The 23,310-nt window shown below is 41.5% G+C and overlaps 1 protein-coding gene across 9 annotated transcripts in view; it reads right to left on the bottom strand.

The window, feature by feature from the left end:
• RASGRP1 (RAS guanyl releasing protein 1) overlaps nucleotides 1–23,310 on the bottom strand; it is a 134,277-nt gene that overhangs the window by 105,210 nt on the left and 5,757 nt on the right. For 6 of the 9 annotated variants that reach the window (XM_078151327.1, XM_078151328.1, XM_078151329.1 and 3 more), the window contains one exon: nucleotides 18,822–19,003. In XM_078151327.1, the coding sequence (XP_078007453.1) occupies nucleotides 18,822–19,003 (182 nt within the window). Of the gene's footprint in view, nucleotides 1–18,821; nucleotides 19,004–21,874; nucleotides 21,999–23,310 lie in introns of all 9 variants that reach the window. The other 3 variants (XM_078151324.1, XM_078151325.1, XM_078151326.1) reach the window with 1 other exon arrangement.

The raw sequence follows: 23,310 nt of genomic DNA on the forward strand, positions 1-23,310 counted from the left end.
TAAGTATTTTATTAAATGCCAAGGGCTTTGCAAAAGGCCAGTCAGATGTTATCAGTATTATTAAGAAAGTTACTATAGAATAGGAACACAAGGCATAAACTGAATCAGAGACTCGTGTAGACAACACACAAAGCATTAATAATATAAGCATAATTTGCATATTGGCAGTAAGACTAGCCTGTGGAAGTGGCTAGAACATGGGGCCTCGAGTCAGGAATACCTGAGTTCAAATCTAGCCTCAGACATTTACTAGTTGTGGGATCCTGGACAAATCACTTAACCTGTCTGCCTCAGTTTCCTCAACTGTAAAATCAGGTTTATAATAGCACCTACCTCCCACAGTTGTTATAAGTATCAAATGAGATGATATTTGTAAAGTTTGACGTACAGTGCCTGCCACATGGTAGGAGCTTATTAAATACCTGTTTCTTTCCCTGCTTAACATATTTACAGAACTGAAGGTCAATTAAACAGTTAGATGTTATAGCAAATAGAATGCTGGATTTGGAGTGAGAAAATTTGAGTTCACACCTTGCCTGAGATGCTTACTAGCTATATGACCCCTGCAAGTCTTTTAATTTCCCTCAGCCTCAGTTTTCTCATCTGTAAAATGGTGATAATAATGGTATCTAATTCATAGGGTTGTTGGGATGACCAGTTAAAATTTTATACACATACATATACATATATGTATATTTAATATATCTATGTCACACTTATATACACATATACGCACATATCATGATACATGCCTATCTCTATACATGTCTAGATACGTGTTACATATGTCTATGTATCTAGACATATAGATATGTCTAGATGTCCACATCATATATCATATACCATCACATACCATATATGATCATATATGTCTATATAACTATAAATGTATTTATACACAGATACACGTATATCTAAATATATATATATATATATATATATATATATATATATATATATGTCTAGATTTGTCTACATACCTAGATATATAGATACATCTATATATCTATACAGGTATATTGCTTTTACATCCCCAGTGCCATGCATACATTACACACTTAATAAGTGCTAGTTGGATTGAATTGGCCCCCAAATCCCCAAACTGGATATAACCGAAATCTCATGGTAATTATGGTGCAAAGCAATGAGTCTAGCAATTGCCAATTTCTTGTAGGTCTCTGGCCTGAGGAAAGAAGTGTGAATAGTTCAGTCGAAGCCCTACCAGAACGAATGTCACTTGATTAGAAATACAGACATTCATCTGTCTTCTGCATACTTCCTGACAAAGAAAGTCCAGTCTTGTATGGTTCATAATTAACCAACAGATTAACCAATTATAAATTTGGATGAGGCTTTAAAATCCATTTTCATTTAACAAGAAATGGTAGAAACAGAGGAAAGTACCCACTGTGTTGTGAATATGCCTCCAGGCTAAGGTGGAGACAATTTCATTTGTAGAGATATTTTAACATCCAAATTGGACTCCTGGCTTTACAGTGCTCAGAAATTGGTTCTCTTCCTGCTCTGAATTTCTAGGATCTTATGTCTGATTTCCTAAGACTACCCAGCTCAAAAAATCTCTAGTGACTTCCTATTTCCTAGAGGAATAAAAATTAAAAATCCCTAGTCTGCTATTTAACACTTCTCACAATCTGGTTCCCACCCACATTTCCACTTAATTGCTATGACTTCTTTTCACCCACTCTATATGTCAGCCAGCTAGGCCTACTAGCTATAGCCCAAACCCAACAATACATCTTGCACCTTTACTCAGGCTGTCTCTTCCCTGTACCTGGAATGCACTTCCTCCTCACCAAATCTTAGAATCCCTAACTTCCGTTTGAGGCTCTGTTCAGATGCTACTTCTTTTTTTTGGCAATTGGTGTTAAGGGACTTGCCCAGGGTCACACAGCTAATAAGTGTTAAGTGTTTGATCTGAAGCCAGATTTGAACTCAGGTCCTCCTGACTTCAGGGCTGGTGCAACCAGCTGCCCCTTCAGATGCTACTTCTGATGAGAAATCTCTGATTCTCCCAGTTGTTCCTGCTCCATCCTTCCCCTCCTGAAATTACTTTGTATTTACTTCCCAGTATACTTGTCATATTTCACCTTTGCAGCCTCGGAAGAATGTAAACCCTTTCAGGACAGAGACTATTTCACTTTTGTCTTCCTAACTCTAATACTTTAGGCCAAAACCTCGAACAATGCTATTATTGTTTAATTGTGTCCAACTCTTCTTGACCCCTTTGTTTTTTGGGGGGAGAGGTTTCTTGGCAAAGATACTGGAATGGTTTACCATTTCCTTCTCCAGTTCATTTTACAGATGAGGAAACTGAGGCAAATAGGGTTAAGTGACTTGCTCAGGGTCACACAACTAGTAAGTATATGAGGTCACATCTGAACTCAGGTCTTCCTGATTCCAGGCCAGGCACTCTTTCCACTGTGCCACCTAGTTGCCCTGCCTTATACACAGTAGGCACTTAATCAATGGTTGTTAAACCAAATTAAAAAACAACCCAACATTTATTCAAGTTTCTGGTCTATGCAAATGCAAAGCCTACTGGCCCTGGTGCAAAAGAGGAAGGATGCTGTGTCTCTTTTTACGTGAGAATTTCCATCCTTCCTTGATTTTCAAGGTCATAGCTATAAGAAATTTTGAAAAGGAGCTTGAAAGACAGTTCTAGGAACAAGGCTCACTAATAGTTTCTGATGAGACATTTAAACATCGATAACCAGAATACCTGAGTCATAATTTGACTTTATGGCTTCATAAATAATTTCCAAATTGTTTCCCAGTTGTTCTGCCCTCCCTGCATCCTGCATTGTGAGGACGTCCGCTGGGAATCAGTAGGCAAGTTCACAGCCCCAAACTGCAAAACAATCCCAGCAGAGCATGTCATTTTCTTCTTCACCCAAGAGAACATAAGGAAGCACTAAATGGCAAGGGCAAACAGTTTTAACCATTATTCCGGAAAACAATTTAAAGTTACCAGTGTCAAGTTACAAAACTACGCCTCTCCTTTAATCTAGTAAGCCCGTCACTCAGTAAATACTCCAAATAGATCGGACAACAACAAGAAGAAACACTGACTAATGTCAGGCACCGTCCTAAGCTCTGGAAGTATAAATCCATGCAGAAAGAAGAGACAGGTCCTGCCCTGAAGGAGCTTACATTCTGCTGAGGAATGGCAAGACATAAGTCAAAGAGAAGTCAGAGAGAGAAAAGTCCAATATCAACCACAGTATTGTATATAGCAGCAAGACATAAGTCAAAGAGAAGGCAAAGAGAGAAAAGCCCAGTAGAAACCATAGTATTGGATAGAGCAGCAAGACATAAAGTCAGAGAGAAGTCAAAAAGAGGAAAGGCCAATATCAGCCACAGTATTGGATATAGCAGCACTTTTCGTGGTAGCAAAAAATAGAAAACCTAAATGGCCCTTACTGATTGTCGAATGGATGAATATGGTTGTAGAACATGAAAGTAAATGTAATTATATGTTTGTAATTAGTATGTACATAATTACATGTACACAATAAATATTTAAATATAATTAATTACACTGCAATAGACAATGAATATGAAAAATTCAGAGACATGGGATGAGTTATATGAACTGATGCAAAGTATACAGAACCAGGAGAATGATATACATTATCACTATAGTAGTATAAATGAAAACAATGTTAGAAGATGGCTAAATGGAAGAGCATTGACTCTGGAGTTAGAGGACCTGAGTTCAAACATCATCTTTGATCCTTAGTATTTTTGCATAATGACAGCTAGGTGGCACCATAGGACATACAGTGCCAGGCCTAGAGTCAGGAAGACTCATCTTCCTGAGTTCAAATCTGGCCTCAGACACTAGCTGTATGATACTGGGCAAGTCACTTAATCCTGTTGCCTCAGCTTCCTCATCTGTAAAATGAGCTGGGAAGGAAATGGCAAACCACTCCAGTATCTTTGCAGTGAAAATCCCAAACAGGGTCACAGAGAGTTGGACACCACTGAAAACAATTGAACTAGAACAACTTTTGTGTAACATTGTGCAGGTCATCGAATCTCCCTGGGACTCAATTTTCTCCTCTATAAACTGACTAAATGGCCCTTCTAGGTCCCTTCCAGGTCAAATTCAATGACCCTATGAATTATAATGACCAGTCCCAGTCCCAGAGAAGAGAGATAAAGCTACATGATCATTAAAGTCTCTTCCAGATCTAAATTTGTAAACAGATAAATAAATCTCCTTCCCATAGGTAGAGTGTGTATGTGTGTGTGTGTGTGTGTTACATTCATTGGGAAATGACCAATGTAAGAAGAAAAGGATTTAATAAAACACTACATATATAATCTATCATATATTTAAAATATATATATATATATTCATATTAAACTTCTTCACTTTAGTGATACCAAGTGCTAAACTAGAAATTATGCTCATGGTAAGACAGCAGTCCCAAAGGCCTTGGGTACTGCATGAAAGCTACCTGTCAGTGCTATGGCAGAGATGTTTCTCAGAATCAATCATTTCCTGTCAAACTGCATCACCCAACCCTACTTTGGTGTGCTAGAAGCAGCCATGCTTTCATCCCTTGCAGGAAAGGACTGCTAGAATAAGACCTCTGTATCATCCCTCCCCTTTCAAAGCCCAGCTGCTACTCTCCAGGCTTTCTAAGAGAAGAGCCCCAAAGTTGGTGCACAGGGGGCTGGCTGGTTGCTGTCTCCTGCAGAGAGGGCTTTGCTTAAAATACTGCATTATGAACGGTTTTATGCACCCAGAAGGTGTGCACACCTCTGGTCAGTGATTTATATTGACTGGCTTTCTGTTGAGTTGGCTGTGGGACTTTCTATCTACAGTGCTTAAGGGTACACCCCAAATCTACGAGGTTCCTTGAATTATTAAATTACCCTGAATGCCTTCATCTCACTTTACCTTTGATTCTCCGTGGCCCTAAAAAATAATAAATAACATGTTTGTAGCACATTAAAATTTTCATACTGCTTTACAAAGGCTCATAGTTTTAAAGTTGGAAGGGCATTTCAAAGATATGAAGTCCACCCTCCCACATTCATTTTGCAGATGAAGAAATTGAAGGTAAGGGAAATTAATTGACTTGTAACACAACTACAAAGTGTCTGAGGCTGGATTGGAACTTAGGTCCTCCTGACTCCAAGGCTGGTGCTTGATCCACTACACCACCTAGCTGTCCAAGTCCATGATTTAAAAAAAAAAAGTTTTGACAATTGTATTCCAATAAAATTGATTTTCATTGCAATTCTATATATTTTATTTTATTCATTCAAAAACATCATTCTGGGGCAGCTAGGTGGTGCAGTGGATAGAGCACCAGCCCTGAAGTCAGGAGGACTTGAGTTCAAATCAGGCCTCAGACCAAACACTTGACACTTACTAGCTGTGTGACCCTGGGCAAGTCACTTACCCCCAATTGCTTAAAAAAACCCAAAACACTAAAAACCAAAAAACATCATAGGTCTTACAGTATTCACTACTTTCAAAGTGGTCTACAATGACAGAACTGAACAAGATGTCAAGAGAAGACTGAAAATACAGGTAGTCTTCCAAACTCTGAGCTACAAGTCTTCTTACAGTCATGGAGGTTGTTGAACCACATGTAGATGGCTGGACACAGATAGGTGGCACAAGGGATAGAACTCTGGTCTGGCAGGCTGGACTTGTTGGCTTGTAAGGTCCCTTCTAACTCCAAACCTTTGACCCTATGATCCTGCAACACTTCTGAACGTGCTGTGAGATGATGGTTTACTTTCTCTTTAATTATTCTGCTATTTTGTAACAAGGACCCCTGTGAGGTCTTAGGCTGGTGCTTCATCATGGCTTAGACATCACCTTGGCTTCTGGTGGACCATGTCAGTGGCATGCAGCTGTTAGGTATGGAGAATCCTGAGCATTCTCATTTCAGTTTGATAAAGGACAATTTTTTTTAAATAGTAATGAGTTAGCTAGATTGTGCAGTGTATAGAGTGTTGGCCTTGAAGTTAAGAAGGCTTGAGTTCAAATCTGAACTCAAGATACTTATTAGCTGTGTGATCCTGGGGAAGTCACAACCTCTATCTGCCTCAGTACTCTCAACTACAAAACAGGGAGCACAATAGAACTTATCTCCCAGGACTGATGTAAGGATAAAATCAGATATTTGTGAAATGCTTAGCACAGTGCCTGGAATGTGGTAGGTATTGTATAAATACTTATTCCCTTTCCCCTAGTAGTAGTCTTATTAAAAGCTTACTATGGGCCAAGAACTATGCCAAGCACTGAGGATACAAATTTTAATAAGGAGCTTACAATCTATTAGGAGAAGACAACATACAAAGGAAGCTGAAAAATATGGAGGAAAGGGTAAATGGAAGTACCTGGTGGAAGGTAGGGGTGGGGAAGCATGATGAAGTCCAACAGCAGAGCCGCTGATGGGGAACGGGGAGAATATTCACTGGACCCTCTCCTTAAAAGGAGGCCTTGGAGCCCATGGTTCTACTAAGGGGCAGAGGGTACTAATGAGATGGAAGGTTCAAGGCTTATTCATTCTTGCAGAATAGTGAGATTTCCCAATGATGAGTTTCCTGGGGGCAGGAAGGCAAGATGAAGTCCAAAGAAGATTTTCCTTTAAAATATTAAATAACCATTTGATAAAAATGCCCTACCCAACTCTACTTAAATGCTATTTTTTGCTCCAGTTAAAGCAATATACCCATCAGGGAACTGAATGAAAAACGTCTAGTAAGCACTTGCTAGGTATCTAGCACAGAGCTAAGTGCTAAGTGTTTAAAACAGAAATGCAAAAAAGCAAAGGCAATCCCTAGCCTGAAGGAGATGACATTCTAATTAAAGGGACAATACCAAAAGAGAAGTGGTGGTCAGGGAGGGGCACTCTGGTCAGGAACGTATGGGACCAAAGATGAGCGATACACATACCTGATACAGGAGCTGGGGTAGACAGGAACAATGGTAGACTTGGTTTATGAGTTGAGAGGGGGAGTAACAGACAGGTATGGAGGCAAAGGGAAAGGAAAGGTAATGGGTTAGTCAAGATGGCCGGAGACTAGGAGATAACTTGTGATGATTAGATTTCATCTCTTTCGCCAATTCCTTCGAAGTCCCAGGAGATAAATAGCAGGTGGTCCACCCACCCTCAGTTTCAGGATCCGTGGCTTGGGAACTGGCTTTTTCTAAACTTAACCACATTCCACAAATGCCTCTGAATGGCTTCTGCTCCTTTGGAGGTTTCAGGTGGGCCTCACTTTTCTCTATCTCAACTGTTCCCAATCTGAGGGTTGCATACTTCTAGGGGATATAAGAAACTAGTCAAGGAATACAGGGAATATTTGGTAAATAATTATATTAATCTATTGAAATTGATTTCTTATTTCTGATGTGCATATGAAGAGTAAACTCCAGATTTTATTCTTTTAATATTGAATACAGGATATGACTAGGTCTATTGAAAACCAAGGGGTACAGGAACCAAAAAAAAGGTTGGAAATGTTAGTTCTAACCTTACCCAATGATCACCAGTATATCACCCCCACTCCAGGTAAATTTCTGCTATGGTGGAATGTGTGTCAATAACTGTGTTACAATCAGGGAAGCAGAGGGACAATCAATAGTGCTGAGAGAAAGGTGAAAAGGAGATAGCAAGTTAGAAATACTAAAAATGTCCATTTGAAAATTGCCTACCAATAGGTCACACAGCTTAGATTTGAGTGTTGATAGAGAACCAAATTGCAAAGAGATATAGCTCAGTGGGTTCAAACTCAAAGATCCCTTCTGGCCTCATATTGACTTAGAAAACCACAAATTAACATTATCTATGTTTTATTTGTATTTTAATTTATTTTGTTAGACATTCTCTAATTATGTTTTCATTTGGTGCTGGCCACTGGTAGAGAGTTTAACACCTCTGCCCTCCCAGATAGTTCCACATCAGTGACAAAGATAATGTCATGGGCCCAGAGGCCAAAAAGGATGCAGACAACTTGGAGTGTGTCCCTGGACAGTAAATGAGAAGTCAAGGGAACTGAGGAGAGGATTTAAAGACTGATCAAAGACACTGGAAATGTTATTCTGGAAATGAGAAGACAGAGGGGAAGCATGATGCCTGTCTTTAGATAGTTGGACTGCTGACATATGGAAGAGAGATTCAATCTGTTCTTCTTGTCCTCAAAAAGAAAAAAAAAAGGAGAGGAATGCATACAAGTTTCAGAGAGACAGATTTCAGCATTAGGTAAGGAAAATTTTCCTAACAATGCTTTTTGGCTGGTCCAGGCCAGTGACTTCATTATTGTAGGAAGTCTCTCTACAAATACAAATCAGCAACTCATTTCTTCATAACTATTGGAGATATTCAAAAGGGTTGCTCGGTCAGTCAATGGGTATTAATTTAGTCCTTACTATAAGGAGAAGCATCTGGGTTGCTCAGCGGATAGAACACTGGACCCAGAGTCAAGAAGACTTGAGTTCAAATCTAGCCTCAGACGCTTACTAACTGTGTGATCCTGAGCGAGTCATTTAAGCTCTGTTTGCTTTAATTCACAAGAGAATGAAATGGTAAACCACTCCAGTATTTTTGCCAAGAAAACCCCATGGACAGCATCGGCTTGCTATGGTCCACAGGGTCACAATGAGTCGGACATGACTGAACAACAACACCACCAGGGCAGGCACTGTGCTAGGAATACAAATTGTTCATCACTCATTTTCAAAGAGGACCAACGATGTCTTGACTTGCACATGAACTGGATTTAAGTGAGGCAAGAGCTGCACAGTCATCAGCCTCACTCTTCTCTTCCAGAGTCATCAGAGTCCAATGGCAAGACAAAAGTCAAGATGACTGGCGATGGCCCAGCATGCAGCGGATGACCTTGGTGTCTTCAATGTCTTACCAAGCTCTAAGCTGCCTTCATGGCCACTGGAACAAATGGTTTTCATCCACCCATTCCACTAGGGGAAGTCTGCACCTGCTTGGCAAAGACACCTGACTAAGTCACCGAAGGGTTTGGTGGTTAGCCCCTCTGCCTAGACAGTTTATTGGGGTGTGACCACTGCACCTGCTACAGCGCTCAGGTGAGCGTGGAGTGCCAGGTAGACACCAAAGGTGGATGAGCAGCCCTGAAAAGGGATCAGCAGGCCCTCACACCAGTGGGACTAGTCCTATACAAGCAGAAAGACAGTCCCTGCTCTCAAAGTGCTTATGTTCTAAAGGAAGACAATGCACAAAAGGGAGCTAAAGTAAGTGGGGGAGTGGAGAGGGTACCCTGGGGGGGGCAGTAGGGAAAAGTAGTCAGTCTCCTGTCACTGGATGTCTTCAGGCACTGGCTGGATAGCCCCTTGGACTCTGTAGAAGGGATTCCTATTCTGGCACATGTTGGACTGGGTGGCTTCTGAGATTCTGTGATTCACAAACCTGGCTGTGGCCTTAGGAAATTCCTAACGGAGACCACTGTTAGGAAAACTTGAGCAGGGGTTCCTGGAGCAACAAAGAGTGGCTTCTCATCAAGTAGTTTTTGGATATTTTGACCTGTTGTATATTTGTCATGGAAAAAAATTCCCACTTGGGAATATTAAGTTTCTTAAAAGCAGAGGCCTAGATCATTAGCATCAGCTGAGGATGCACACAGCTATGTGTGTGAGGAACAAGAAAACCAGAAGCAGAGGTAAAGTGACTTGCCTAAGGTCATACACATATTTAGTAAGTCGCAGACCGAAGACTTGAACCTGGGTCTTCTGCCTTCCAGTCCAGTGCCCTGCCCATTATGCTGGTACCAGAAGAGATGGGAGAAAGCTCAGAAAGAGAAATGCCTCAGCAGCGCTCCCCTAGATTTCCCTCCTGGGGAGGAAAAGAGGAACATTGTGAAGATGAATGAATTTTAAAAGTGTTTATTAAGTCCCTTGCTGTCACTGAGTTGTCTTTCAGCCATATCCGACTCATCGTGACCCATTTGGGGTTTTTTTGGCAAAGATACTGGAGTGATTTGCCATTTCCTTCTCATTTTACAGATGAGGAAACCGAGGCAAATGGTATTAAGTGACTTGCCCAGGGTCACAGAGCTAAGAGCCTGAAGCCAGATTTGAACTCAGGTCTTCCTGACTCCAGGCCCAGTGCTCTATTCGCGGCACCATCTAGCCGCCCCTAGCTATATCCTCCACTCAATGAATATTGGTTCCCTCACTACTTAAGATCAAGAAATTAATATCTGTGAGGTCAGTGCTATATAAATGTGAGCTGTTTATTTGAGAATACTACATTAATCAGTAGGAGTACTACCTCAATCTCCTTTCCTAAAGATAGCTGACACTTATATATCACTTTAGGGGTAGCTAGGTGACACAGTACATAAAGTGCCAGGCCTGGAGTTGTGTGACCCTGGGCAAGTCACTTCACCCCAGTTGCTCATGGTATAGCTATAGAATTGAACTCTACTTTTCTGAGTCTGGGCTCAGAGTTCACTTCTAGACTGTGTCTGCAAATGCCATCACACATTAGCGGGGCCTGTTACAGGGTAAAAACAACCTCTGTGATCTTATAAGCCCTGTCTCCCTCTGACACAGATGGTGTGGTTCACACGCATTTGACATCAAATGTACTGCATCGTGTTGATTTGCCTAATTATGCTCAGCTGAAAACTGATTAAATAGCATTAATAGAAGCAGCATGCAGAACACGCCCTGCGATGAAAAGAGATGGTGGGAGTGGGCCAGCTCTGGTGAAGGTGCTGAACTCTGTGACTCAGGGATGTTCCTTCAGATTTCTGCTCACAGGCAGGCAACCCTGTACACTGCAACTGGAAAGCTTCCGAGAGGTCCCCTTCAAATGTGTGCATGTCTACGTGCACCAAAGCACTAGGTTAAACGCTGCTTCAGTCAAACTGAGGTCTGGGAAAGACCTTAGCTTTAGAAGGCCAGGGTCTCCCACTGCATCCAGGGCCATCTCTAGTCATCCTGATCTATATTGGGCCCCTGGACGCAGATGGCTCCAGAAGAGAAAGGGAGGTTGGTGACTTTGCACAGCCTTTCCTTGCTCAAATCCAATTCACTTGCATGCCATAGTCTCATCTCCATGATGTCATGGTCCTCTTCAAGAACGAAGGACAAATATCAATAAGGTTAAACCCTATCTTGGAGAACAGTGACTCATTAATGATTAATGTTAAAGAGATCACCATTGCATTCTTGGGAGCACTTATAATGGCTTAGCTGTTGCTCAAGTTATTAAAGGTACCTAGGAGGCAGAGTAGATACAGGCACTAGACCTGAGTTCAAATGCTGCCCCTACTATTTACTAGCTGTGTGACCCTGGGCAAATTTCTTAACTTTTGTCTGCCTTGGTTTCCTCATTTGTAAAATAAGGATAGTACCTACCTTTCAGGGCAGCTAGGTGATGCAGTGGATAGAGCACCAGGCCTGGAGTCAAGGTAGGAAGACCTGAGTTCAAATCCATCCTCAGGCACTTCATAATTGTATGACCCTGGGCAAGAGACTTAATAACCCTGTTAGCTGCCATGTGTTCATCATTTATCAGTCATGTTCAACTCTTTGTGACCCCATTTGGGGTTTTCTTGGCAAAGATACTAGAGTGGTTTGCCATTTCCTTCCCTAGTTCATTTTACAGATGAGGAAACTGAGTCTCACAGCCTCTTATAATTTTCACTAAGTGGAGATCATTAGAGATCATCTCATCCAACCCCTTCATTTTACAAATGAGGAAACTAAGGCCCAGACAGCTAATTATTGGTCGAGTCTTGTCAAAATAATGAATAATGATTAAGCCTGCCTCCACAAGCTACATACATTGAGATTCCCCAAATTCTTTATTCTCTGCATCTTGTAACACTGACATCTATGCTTTTTTTTTTTTTGGCTAGGCAATGGGGTTAAGTGACTTGCTCAGGGTCACACAGCTAGTAACTGTTATGTGTCTGAGGCAGGATTTGAACTCAGGTACTCCTGAATTCAGGGCTGGTGCTCTATCCACTGTGCCACCTAGCTGCCCCTGACATCTACACTCTTCAGTCGGTTTGGGTAGGGCCTGGGTGCAGGTCTTAAGCCAAGGCAAAGCTGACTGCTTGAAGCCTCCTTGAGGACAGGGACTATCTTTTGTACTTTCATCCCTACCACTTAGCAGAGTGCTTGTCACTTAGTAAGGACTTAATAGGGCAGCTGGGTGGCACAGTGCATAGAGCACCAGGCCTGGAGTCCAGAAGATTCATCTTTGTGAATTCAAATCTGGCCTCAGACTCTCACTATCTGTGTGACCTTGGGCAGGTCAGTGTTTGCCTCAGTTTCCTCTTCTGTAAAATGAGCCGGAGAAGGAAATGGGAAACCACTCCAGTATCTCTGCCAAGAAAACCCCAAAGGAGCTCATGAAGAGTCGGACACAACTGAAATGAGACACAACAATCACAATGATGTGCCAGGCATTATCCTGCATACCAGTCACAAGATAGCCCTTGCTCTCAAAGAGTTCCCAGCCTAATGGAGGGGGTACAACATATAACATGCATGTACAAGCAATATGGAAACGGGCTAAATTAGAGAGAATTAACAGAGGGAGGGCGCTAGCATTAAGTGGATTGGGAAAGGCTTCCCGTGGAAGGCAGAATTTTAGCTGTGGCTCAAAGGAAATCAGAGAAGCCGAGAGAGGGAGATAAGAATAGACGAGATATTCTAGGCATGGGAGACAGCCAGGGAAAACACTCAGTCAAGGGATGGAGTATTTTGTGAGTAAGGTATAGGAAGACTGGTAGATTAGGAGGGACTTTGAACAGCAAACAGAGGGTATGACTTGGAGGTCAGAATCAATCAATCCATCAATCAATCTATCAAGCACTTAACACGTGCCAGCCTCTGTGCTGGGTGCTAAGGACAGAAGGACAAAAATGGAAAGCTCTCAGCCTTTCAGAAGCTGTAGGGGGAAGATAATACACACACATAGGATCTTGGCTCGAAGGCTGGAAAGGGAAAAGAAGCCCATATTCTCATTTTACAAATGAGGAAACTGAGGTCCCAGGAAGTCAAATGACTTATCCAAGGCCACAAAGGTAGTATAAGAGGCAAGATTTGAACTCAGGTCCTTTGACTCAAGGACAGGTAGGTGGCACAGTAGATAGAGTGCTAGGCCTGGAGTCAGGAACCTTGAATTCAAATCCAGCCTCAGACACTTACTGGCTGTGTGACTCTGGGCAAGTCACTTAATTCTATTTGCCTTAGTTTCCTCATCTGAGCTGGAGAAGGAAATGGCAAACTACTCCACTATCTTTGCCAAGAAAACTCCAAAAGGGGTTATGAAGAGTCAGACATGAATGAATAACAACATATACAAGATAATTTTTTTGATGGGGGAGGCACTATTATTTGGGGGGGGGAGTGGGAAAGGGGGTGGTTAGGCAGGTGTGTGGAAAAGGCTTCAGGTAGGCAGTAAGGGGCATCTGAGCTGCACCATTAGACCTGGTCTTGAAGCTACACTCTGTCACTAACTTGAGGTAAATCACTAAACTTCTGTGAAGCTAGGAATAGCTGTCCTATCAGCCTCACAGGACTAGGGACAAATGGAATAATGAATGGGGAAAGCACCTGTAGCCTTAACATGCCACACAAATATAAGATCTATTCAGATGACAGGACACCAAAACACTTTAGCTGAATGACAAGTAAGCTTGTCACATCCCCAAATAGAAATCTTTATATTAAAAGCCCAGGATTGCAATGAATAGGCCAAGATGGGCTGTCCCTTCATTTCTATGCTATGTGTGGACCACACCATACTTGGAGGTGCACAGTCAAATACGGGGTGGGGAGTGGAGAGGAAGAAGGGACAGGAGAGGGGAGTGGGAGAAGAAGAAATATCTACGAAGTAGGATCCACCTCCCCTCCCCACCCCCTGCTAAGAAGTAGCACGGCTTTCAAAACAGCCAGAAAGCGGGCTTCTCTCCCCAAAGGTATATTACACAGATTTAAAAGCAAAGAGAGAAGCAAATCACAGATGAGAGGGGCTGTCACACATTCTCTCTAAGACACAAAATGTTCTTTTCTTTAATGCCTCTTTCATGTAAATGCTCCTATGAAAAGAAACTCCCAGCACTTAATGCGCATGCGTGCGCGCACACGCGCGCACACACACACACACACACACACACACACACACACACACACACCAAAAAACCCACCAGCTCTTGTAACCTGGAAGACAGGTTTATCATTCACCCTTCCACATGAAAAGCCTTTAAGCCCCAGGGATGGGGAATCCTGGACTTTGAGGCCACACGTGGCCTTCTAGGTCTTCAAGTGAGGCCCTTTCTCTGGATCCAAACTTCAGGCCTCAAGGCCACATGTGGCCCTTTAGGCCGTCAAGGATTCAGTCACAGGGCCACACCTGAGGACCCAGATGGCCACATGTGGCCTCGAGGCCGAAGGCTCCCCACCCCAGGTTGACCATTCTTTGGAATTTCACAGAAGTGCAGAATGTAGAAGCCCAAAGCAACTAGAGACATCATCAATTCAAAGCTGTCCTCCTAACCTCCCTATAGTGCAGATGAAGAGCCTGAAGTCCAGAGTGATCGAATTGGTTTCCCAAGGCAATAGTTGATAGTAGCTGAAGCATTCAAAGATCCGGGCTTTCACTCATCTAAGGCTTGAATTGATGTGATCAGAAATCTGAAAGAGACCTCAAAAGCTGCCTAGTATGCAGTGAACTACAAGGTCTCTTCCAAGATGGAATATTTAATTCTCTGTAATCCAGTGACAGACACCAATCCTCCAACATGACGCACGTCTTCCCGTGGGGGGCATTTCCTCTGGTTGTTCTCCCTGCCTGGGATTTCTCCTTCCCCATCTTTTGGCTTCCTTCCTGTTCCAGCTAAAATCCCGCCTTCCACGGGTAATCTTTGCCCATCTCCCTTAATGCCAGGGCCTTCCCTCTGTTGATTACTTATCCCATCTATAGTTTATTTATACAAATTGCATGTTGTCTCTTCATTACACCATGGGATTCTTTCACCTCTTTGTCTCGGTAGCACTTAGCACCACACTGCCTTAAGGAAGTACTTAAAATGCTTATTGACTGATTCTCTCCTATTACCTTCTTACCCTTGCTCCAGACTAAAATTCATTTATTCCCGTAGAGGTGTGTGGGAGGTAGGCAGCTTTGCTGTGCATCCTCATCTTGGTTTAATACTTGTCTTTAGGGCAGTTCGGTGGTGCAGTGAGTGGATAGAGCACTGGCTCTGAAGTCAGGAGGACCTGAGTTCAAGTGTGACCTCAGACACATAACACTCACTCCCTGTGTGACTCTGAGCAGATCACTTAACCCCAAATGCCTTGCTGAAAAACAAAACGAAAGAAAACTTGTCTTTGGCTGTATAAATCCATGTATCTCTGTCTTACACTTTAAGCTCTTGAATGGCAACACGTGGCCTGCCCAATGTTAGTTCGTTGGGCACAACTGGGTAGCAAAAATGAATTGATGAATATATACTTTTTGGGTGACAGTTACAATGGTTAAAATGGATAAAATCAGCCAGGTGGTACAGTGGATAAAGTACTGGATCTGGACTTAAGAAGAGCCAACTTCATACACTTACTGGCTGTATGTCCCTGGGCCAGTCACTTAACTTCTGTCTGCCTCAGTTTCTTCTTCTGTAAAATGAGGAGAATAATTGCACCTCTCTCCCAGGGTTATGAGGATAAAATGAGATAATATACATAAAGTGCTTTGCAAACCTTAAAATACTATATGAATTTGCTAGTTATTATCATTATGATGATAATGATATCCAATGGACTTTTTATAGCTTTCAGGTTTTTCAGGTCATATCATAGTAGCTTCTGAGCTGTGATAAATTCTCACGTCCTTTGACGAAGGAAATTTTATTTAGGGGAGTTGAACTGAGCAGAGTAACTCATAGAGTCTCATGTTTAGATCTGGACATAGTTATTCTAAGATTTCCACACAGAAGTCCAAGATAAGGATTGAGAAATCAGCTCTGGCCACATATAGTTACTGGGTTTTGAGTCAGAAGACCTGGTTTGAGTCCTGCCTTTATTACCTCCTGGATGTGCGGCCATGAACAAGTCACTTTACTTAGAAACTCTGATTCTTCACTTGGGAAATAAGACAGTTGGCCTGGATGTTGCATGAAGATCCCTACATTCTATGAGGCAGCAAACAAGGTCCAGTGGAAACAACACCGGTTCTGCTGTCAGAAGTTGTTGTCGTCCAGTCGTTCCAGTCACGTCCAACTCCTCGTGACCCCTTTTGAGGTTCCTTTGGCAAAGACACCGGAGTGGTTTGTCATTTCCTTCTCCAACTCATTTTACAGATGAGGAAACTGAGGTAAACAAGGTTAAGTGACTTGTTCAGGGTCACACAGCTAAGTAAATCCCTGAGGTCCAGATTTGAACTCAGATCCTCCTGACTCTAGGGCCAGTGCTCTATCAATTGCACCATTGCCTCTGACACTTATTGCTTGTGTGGCCTTGGACAAAAGTCAAATCACTTCCCTGGCCTCAGTTTCCTTATTTATAAGATGAGGGAGTTGAATTACATGCCCCTGAGGTCCCTTTCACCTGATTCTAGATCTGATTCTAGACTGTCAGATGGAAGGTGGGGAGGGGAGGAGCAGGGAACAGGGATAAGATGTGGGGAAGAGAATTGCATTACCAAACCCAACATTTCTGTGCTTCAGATGTTTCACTTGTAAAATGGAAAAAGGTCACTCTCTTAAACAGCTTCCTATTGCCAGTCTGAGAGCCAATCTAGAAACACTTTTATCAATCACTTCAGCCATTTTGAAAGAAAGGTGAAAGAAAAGTTTATTACTGATTACTTTCCAATCAAGATTTTATTCTTTTCCTCTGAGTATTTAGTTGCTGTTTTTGTTGGGTTTTTTTGCAAAACAGATCTTTTTAAAAGGAAAATCCCTTTATTCTGTTCCCATGTTCCCCCTTTAACAGAATGATTAAAGGTTATAGAATAAAGGGAGAATTAAAGTGAAGATGAAAACTGAAATGTCATCGGTAAAACTGCTTAATTCACGCCCTCATTCTCATTCCCAAAAAGGTCTTAAAGAAGTAACGCATTACTCTAATCCTGAAATACATAGAAAAAAAGGATTTTTAAAAGTCAACTAGAAAAGGAGTTAGTATGGTGGAAAGACTTGGAGGCAGGAGAGATGCGTTTTAGTCTTGGCTCTGATGTTCACTAGCTTGAGTCTTATCATGGTCAAGTCACTTCCCCCAATGAGCCTCAATTTCTTCCTCTGTAAAATGGGCATAATACTTTTACCTACCTCACTTCACAAGGTCATTGAGGAGAGAGAACTTCACAAACCTTAAAGCATCGTAGAAATGTGAATTGTTCTTAATCGTGATCAAAATTCAAGGGCCAGATAGGCTTCTGAAGACTGAAGGTAATCATATGAAACTGGGCCAATATTCCTGAAGATAGTTGTGAGTCAATTTTGTATCTTTTCCTGATTGGGACCCTGTTTCTTTGGGTCTCTGTTTCATTGTCCAATAGCTTTTCCTTCTCGAAAAGAACACTCATCATGTGTTTGGCCCGGGTGTTTTGAGGTAGGCCCTTCTATGGCACATGAGCACACACAGCTATCTGTCTCACAAAGGGAGAAGGATAAAGGGAGCGAGCTTTCATTGGCATAGAAAATCTCTACCAATGAAGACTGGCATTTATTAATCTTAGAGAGTTGCCTAGAAAACCGAGAGGTAAATGACTTGTCCAGGGTCACACAGCCAGTACTTGTCAGAGGCAGAGGAACCCACATCCTCCTAATTCCAAGGCTGGCTCCCAATTCACTAAGCCATGTGGCCTCACAAAGGCAAAGAAACAAACACAGGGGACCATTAGGAATGGCTGTGGGGGAGGGGATTTTTCAACAAAGAGAGGTGTCATAGGAACATTCTGAAATCCTCATTCCAATTACAATCTTTCCTTTTGGAGGGAAGAAGAGGAGGTGAAATTTTGAGTACTTTTCAACTGTGATTTACCCCTAAATAAAATATGAAAAAACCCCATCATTTACTGAATGAAATAAAAATAGGGCCACTCTCAAGAAAAGAACTTGACTGCCGATATTTTTCAGTCACGCATCTCCTAATGTTTTTAGGCAAGGCGTTGCAAAAGTGAAAATCATGAATAATTCACTGGGTAAAATGTGTGTAGCAGAGGATACTGATTTCTTAAATTCTCTACTCTTAATAACAGGGCTGATTGTGAGAACCTCTTGTAATCAAGCATGAGCATTCTGCTTTTACCTACTCATTTTCTTAGTTTAGCAAAACTGCTCTCCTGATTCCAAGGGAGATTATCAGACTTTATCTACCCAAATGATTCAAAGTTTTCTGCTTTCTGTGAGATGGTAATATGCCATCGACATTTTAAAAATGTCCTTAGAGTCCACACAGTACAAAAGGAAAGAAGAGCCCCGATGCATCTCATCAGGCGTCCTTTCAATACAATTTAGCAGAAGCCTACCAACAGCAGTAAAACTAGATCCCAAGAAAAACAGATCTCCCTTAGGAATAACTTTTTTCACTTCCTCTCACACCTCTCATCACGAAGCATCACCCCCACATATTCATATGCAATATGTACTGGAGAGGAGACTGTCTAAAACATTTCAAAGACTATTTCAAAAGCTTATTATAAGCCAAAAAAAAAAATCTAAAAGAGGTACTCTTTCAAACAAAATGTTCCGAAACGGAAATAATATAGGTGTGCGTATGGATCGTACATAGGTTCTTACACACGGACACATTCATCCTAGATGGAAAAACTTACCAAAAGACTGAATGCAAGTCTCAATGAGATCGTCCAGGCTGGCTCCTTTGGCTAAGTGTCCCAGCGACATCATCATTCGAAACTGAGCGATCTGGGCCAAGTTGGGATGAGAGGGGAAAGGGTTGCTTGGCTTCACCTCTAGTCTTGCTTTTGGGGTTGCATTGCAGCCATGGGGAGGCTTCCTAAAGGGGAAAGGGACAACCCAGTGAGTATGGATCTTAAAGAAGAAGAAGAAGAAGAAAAAAAAGGCAGCTTGGGGAAGGAACTGCAAGCTCGGCGGCAGGTTGGAAAAGAAAAGTGGAGAGAGATAAGACAATTAAATCCCGGGAGTTGGGCTGGGAGAAGGCATAACCCTCCCACTTGGCAAATGCACCAAACAGACCGCAGGCTGTTAAAGAGACATTGCCCCGGCGAATGGGAAGGTTGGAGTTTTGCGGAGCTTAGAATTCTGGCCCGAGGCTCGTCACTTTCAGCTCCAGGCTGCTTTCTGTTTATTTGGCTTTACTGTGGGATGATCCTAATTCCCAAAGGAGGGGTGGGGAGACTGGGAGACAGCAGAGGTGAGGCCATTTCTCTACCTTTCTTCCGTCAAGGGACCAAAAAGAGATGCTCCTGTTTTAGTCCCTACGTCCCTCACTTGAGTTTTAAACTCCATTTTCCTTTCCCTTATCTTTCCCAGAAATGGCTCGATTTAGCCGGAGCCATGCCATAGAGGTCATACAAAGTCAGGGTATTCTACCAAAACCTCCAACCTACAGAAAGCTTTTTTTTTTTAATTTTTTTAAATAAGGGGCTTGGGGGCGGGGCACAAGGGAAAAACGGGGACGAAGAGGTGAGATTGGTTGGATTCAGACCAGACTTGGGACTAGGTTTTCACAAGGATTCTCTTTAGGTTTTAAGTTGCTCTTTCTTAGTATTGGTAGCACAAGAAATGATTCCTGGCCATTTTACTATCAGAAAGTCCTTCCCTAAAGGGAGGCTGTGGTGTTTATTTTCACTATATTAAACAAAAAAGGGAGGGGGACTGAACTTAAAACCTGGGGTTCCATGGATCGATTTCATTGGGTCTCTGAAACTGAATGGGTAAAATTTTTTTTTAAATTACATTTGTATTTTCACTAATCTCTAACTTAGGAGTGCTTAACTGAGGTCCACGAACTTATTTAAAAAAAATGGTAACTATGTCAATATAATTGATTTCCTCCTACCTTCTGTAAGAAGCCTTTCTGAGATTTCTTTAATCTTAGTGCCTTCCCTCTGAAATTATCTCCAATTTATCCTGTACATATCTTGTCTGTACATAGTTGTCTGCAATTTGTTTCTGTCCTTAGATTTTAAGATCCTCGAGGGCAAGAATTCCACACACCCCCTTCTTTGTTTTTCTAGAGCTTGACTACTGTCTGGCACATAGCAGATGCTTAATATTTATTAAGTTGATTTGCCTTGACATATTCATTTACAAACATTGTTCTCAGAAAGGTTCTGTAGGCTTAACCCAACTGCTAAAGGGTTCTATGACACAAATGGAGTTAAGAGTTTTGGACTTTAGAGAATTCAGTGTCAAGTTAAATAAGTCTGAACCTGGAACTGACTTCAGGGACTCTCAGTCACCCCTTTTTTTTATTAAGACAGTTCAGTCCCTTGGTTTTAGCCTTAACCAGGGACCACAGCTCTACTGTAGAGAGAGGCAAATTTTAATGTGGGTATTTTGTTCTTATTCTCTCTTTGTTTTTCAAAATTGCCATCCCCACAAAAGACATATATTTTGTCATGAGAGCCTTGTTTGGGGAAAAGGGCAGAAGGAGGCCTGCAAGACGTTATCATTTAGGAAGGAAGCAAATCTTTACTAAGCAACTACTATGTGCCAGTCTCTGTGCGGAGCACTTTACAAATATTATCTCATTTGATCCTCACTACAACCCTGTGAGGTAAGTTTTTTATTATCACACCCAAACCAGTAAGAGGGAAGAGAGAGGAAAAAAAGAAATGAAACCCTAAGCTTTCACCTTGGTTATTTGTTATGAATACTGGTGAAAGGATGTGGAGGAAAGATAGAGCAACAACTATTTTTTGCATCCTACTCTGTGTGGTAGGCTTGAGGAAGATAAAAAAAAGGATAAGATACCATTTGCTTGAAAAGGAAAATGATAAATGTTGGAGATGTGGGAAAATTGGAACACTAAAGCATGTTGATGGAGTTGTGAACTGATCCAACTATTCTGGAGAGCAATTTGGAACTATGCCCAAAGGTTGCATACACTTTGATCCAGCAATACCACTTTTAGGTCTGCATCCTCAAAGAGCTCATAAAAAGGGAAAATAACCCATATGTACAAAAATATTTATAGCAGCTCTTTTTGTGGTGGCAAACAGTTGGAAACAGGGGATGCCCATCAGTTGGGGAATGGCTGAACAAGTTGTGGTATATGAATGTAATGGAATACTACTGTTCTATAAGAAAGATGAGCAGGCAGATTTCAGAAAAAACCTGGAAAAGACTTACAATGAACTGATGCTGAGTGAAGTGAGTAGAACCAGGAGAACATTGTATATAGCAATAGCAACATTGTACAATGATTAATTATGATAGGCTTAACTCTTCTCAGTAATACAATGGTCCAAAACAATTTCAAAAAACTCGTGATGGAAAATGCTACCCACATCCAGAGAAAGAACTATGGAGTCTGAATGCAGATCAAAGCATAATAAAGCATTTATTTTTTCTCATGGTTTTTCCCTTTTGTTCTGATTCTTCTTTCACAACATGACTAATGTGGAAATATGTTTAGCATCTTTGTATATGCATAACTTATGTCAGATTGCTTGCTGTCTTGGAGAGGAGGGAGGGGAAGGAGGGAAGAAGAAAAATTTGAAAACTCAAAATTTTACAAAAATGAATGTTGAAAACTATCTTTACATGTAATTGGAAAAAATAAAATACTATTAGGGAAAAATAAAAGATGCAGTCTGCTCTAGAGGAGGTTACAATTGAAAGTGACTAGGTGCATAGAGCAGTAGACTTGGAGTCAGGAAGACTTGAATTCAAATATTACCTTAGACACATAGTAGCTGTGTGACCCTGGGCAAATCCAATTAACCTCTCTCTGTGCCTCAGTTTCCTCATTTGTAAAATGAGGGGGTTAGACTTGATGGCTTCTAAGGTCCATATGATCTAGACTAAGAGATAAAGCATATACATATATGAGAAGATAAGTAATGGGAGAAAAGCCAAAACACCAACATAGAATAGTAAGTACAATTAAGAGCTATGAGAATTGGGAGAAAGAAGAATTTCCAGTTAAAGTAGCCTGCAGAAGATCACTGGAAAGGGTGGGATTTTTGTATGCTTTAATGGGCATATGGCACAGTCATGTCACTTACAACTAGTAAAACAGAAAAACAGAATATGAGGATTATCTGTAGGTTTCATTTAGATAGTCTGTTTAAAGGCAAGGAAAAGGACTAACATGGAGCCTCTGCATTGATATGTTGGTAAATGTTTAACAACCAGATTTCTGGGAAAAGAAATGCAGACACAACACACTTTTAAATTTAATCTGCATTATTAACTTTTTTTAAATCACTTTCTTAAGTCTGGACAATAAATTAAGCCCTGATTTACCTATTTCCAAGGTGTAAATGGGGTTAGCTAGGTGGTAAAGTGGATAGAGTGCCGGGTCTGAAGTCAAGAAGACTCATTTTCCTGAGTTCAAATCTGGCCTCAGACACCTACTAGCTGTGTGATTCTGGGCAAGTCATTTAACCTTCTTTGCCTCACTTTCCTCATTTGTAAAATGATCTGGAGAAGGAAATGACAAACCACTCCAGTATCTTTGCCAAGAAAATCCCAAATGGAGTCATGGAGAGTTGGACACGACTGAATGACAAGAAAGGTGTAAATGCTCACACTGAGAATTTAACAAATGGCTCCCCAAAGTCAGTTGAACCTGGTTCCAACACAACTCAAAATCTATGTCACTGAGAGTGGCTCAGGCTAGGATCCACTCAGTCGAGTTAAAATCAATAATTATTTATGGGGGCTACAGTATATAAGACATTGTTATGAAAAAAATTTTTTACGAAGTTTGCCTCTGCAGTGTGAAAGATCTTAGAAAAGTAATGTTAGTTCTGAGGGGTTCAGTCAGGTTTATAACCATCCCTCCTATGGGCCCACTCACAATTTAAAAACCTCTCCCGAACTGGCGTCTTCCTGACATCCAGAAGGCTTCTGGGCTAGCTCCCTGTCATCAAGGAATATTTGAGTATAATAGAATATTACTGTAAGTAGAGCATGATTAAGAAGATTAAATTTTCCAGGGAGGGGGGCCGTGGTGGGATGGACAGCGGCAAAAATCAAACTGTACGTTCCAAAGTCTAATAGAAATGGGGAATCCCAGTGTCTCAGCTTACCTCTGTTAGTGTGGAAGAAATGAAAAATAACTGCATTGGCTACACAGTCTGGATTGCTTGGTGTCAAACACTGTTCTTA

This window comes from Phascolarctos cinereus, unplaced genomic scaffold (genome assembly GCF_003287225.1).
Source record: "Phascolarctos cinereus isolate Bilbo 61053 unplaced genomic scaffold, phaCin_HiC Scaffold_3;HRSCAF=262, whole genome shotgun sequence".
NCBI lineage: Eukaryota > Metazoa > Chordata > Mammalia > Diprotodontia > Phascolarctidae > Phascolarctos > Phascolarctos cinereus.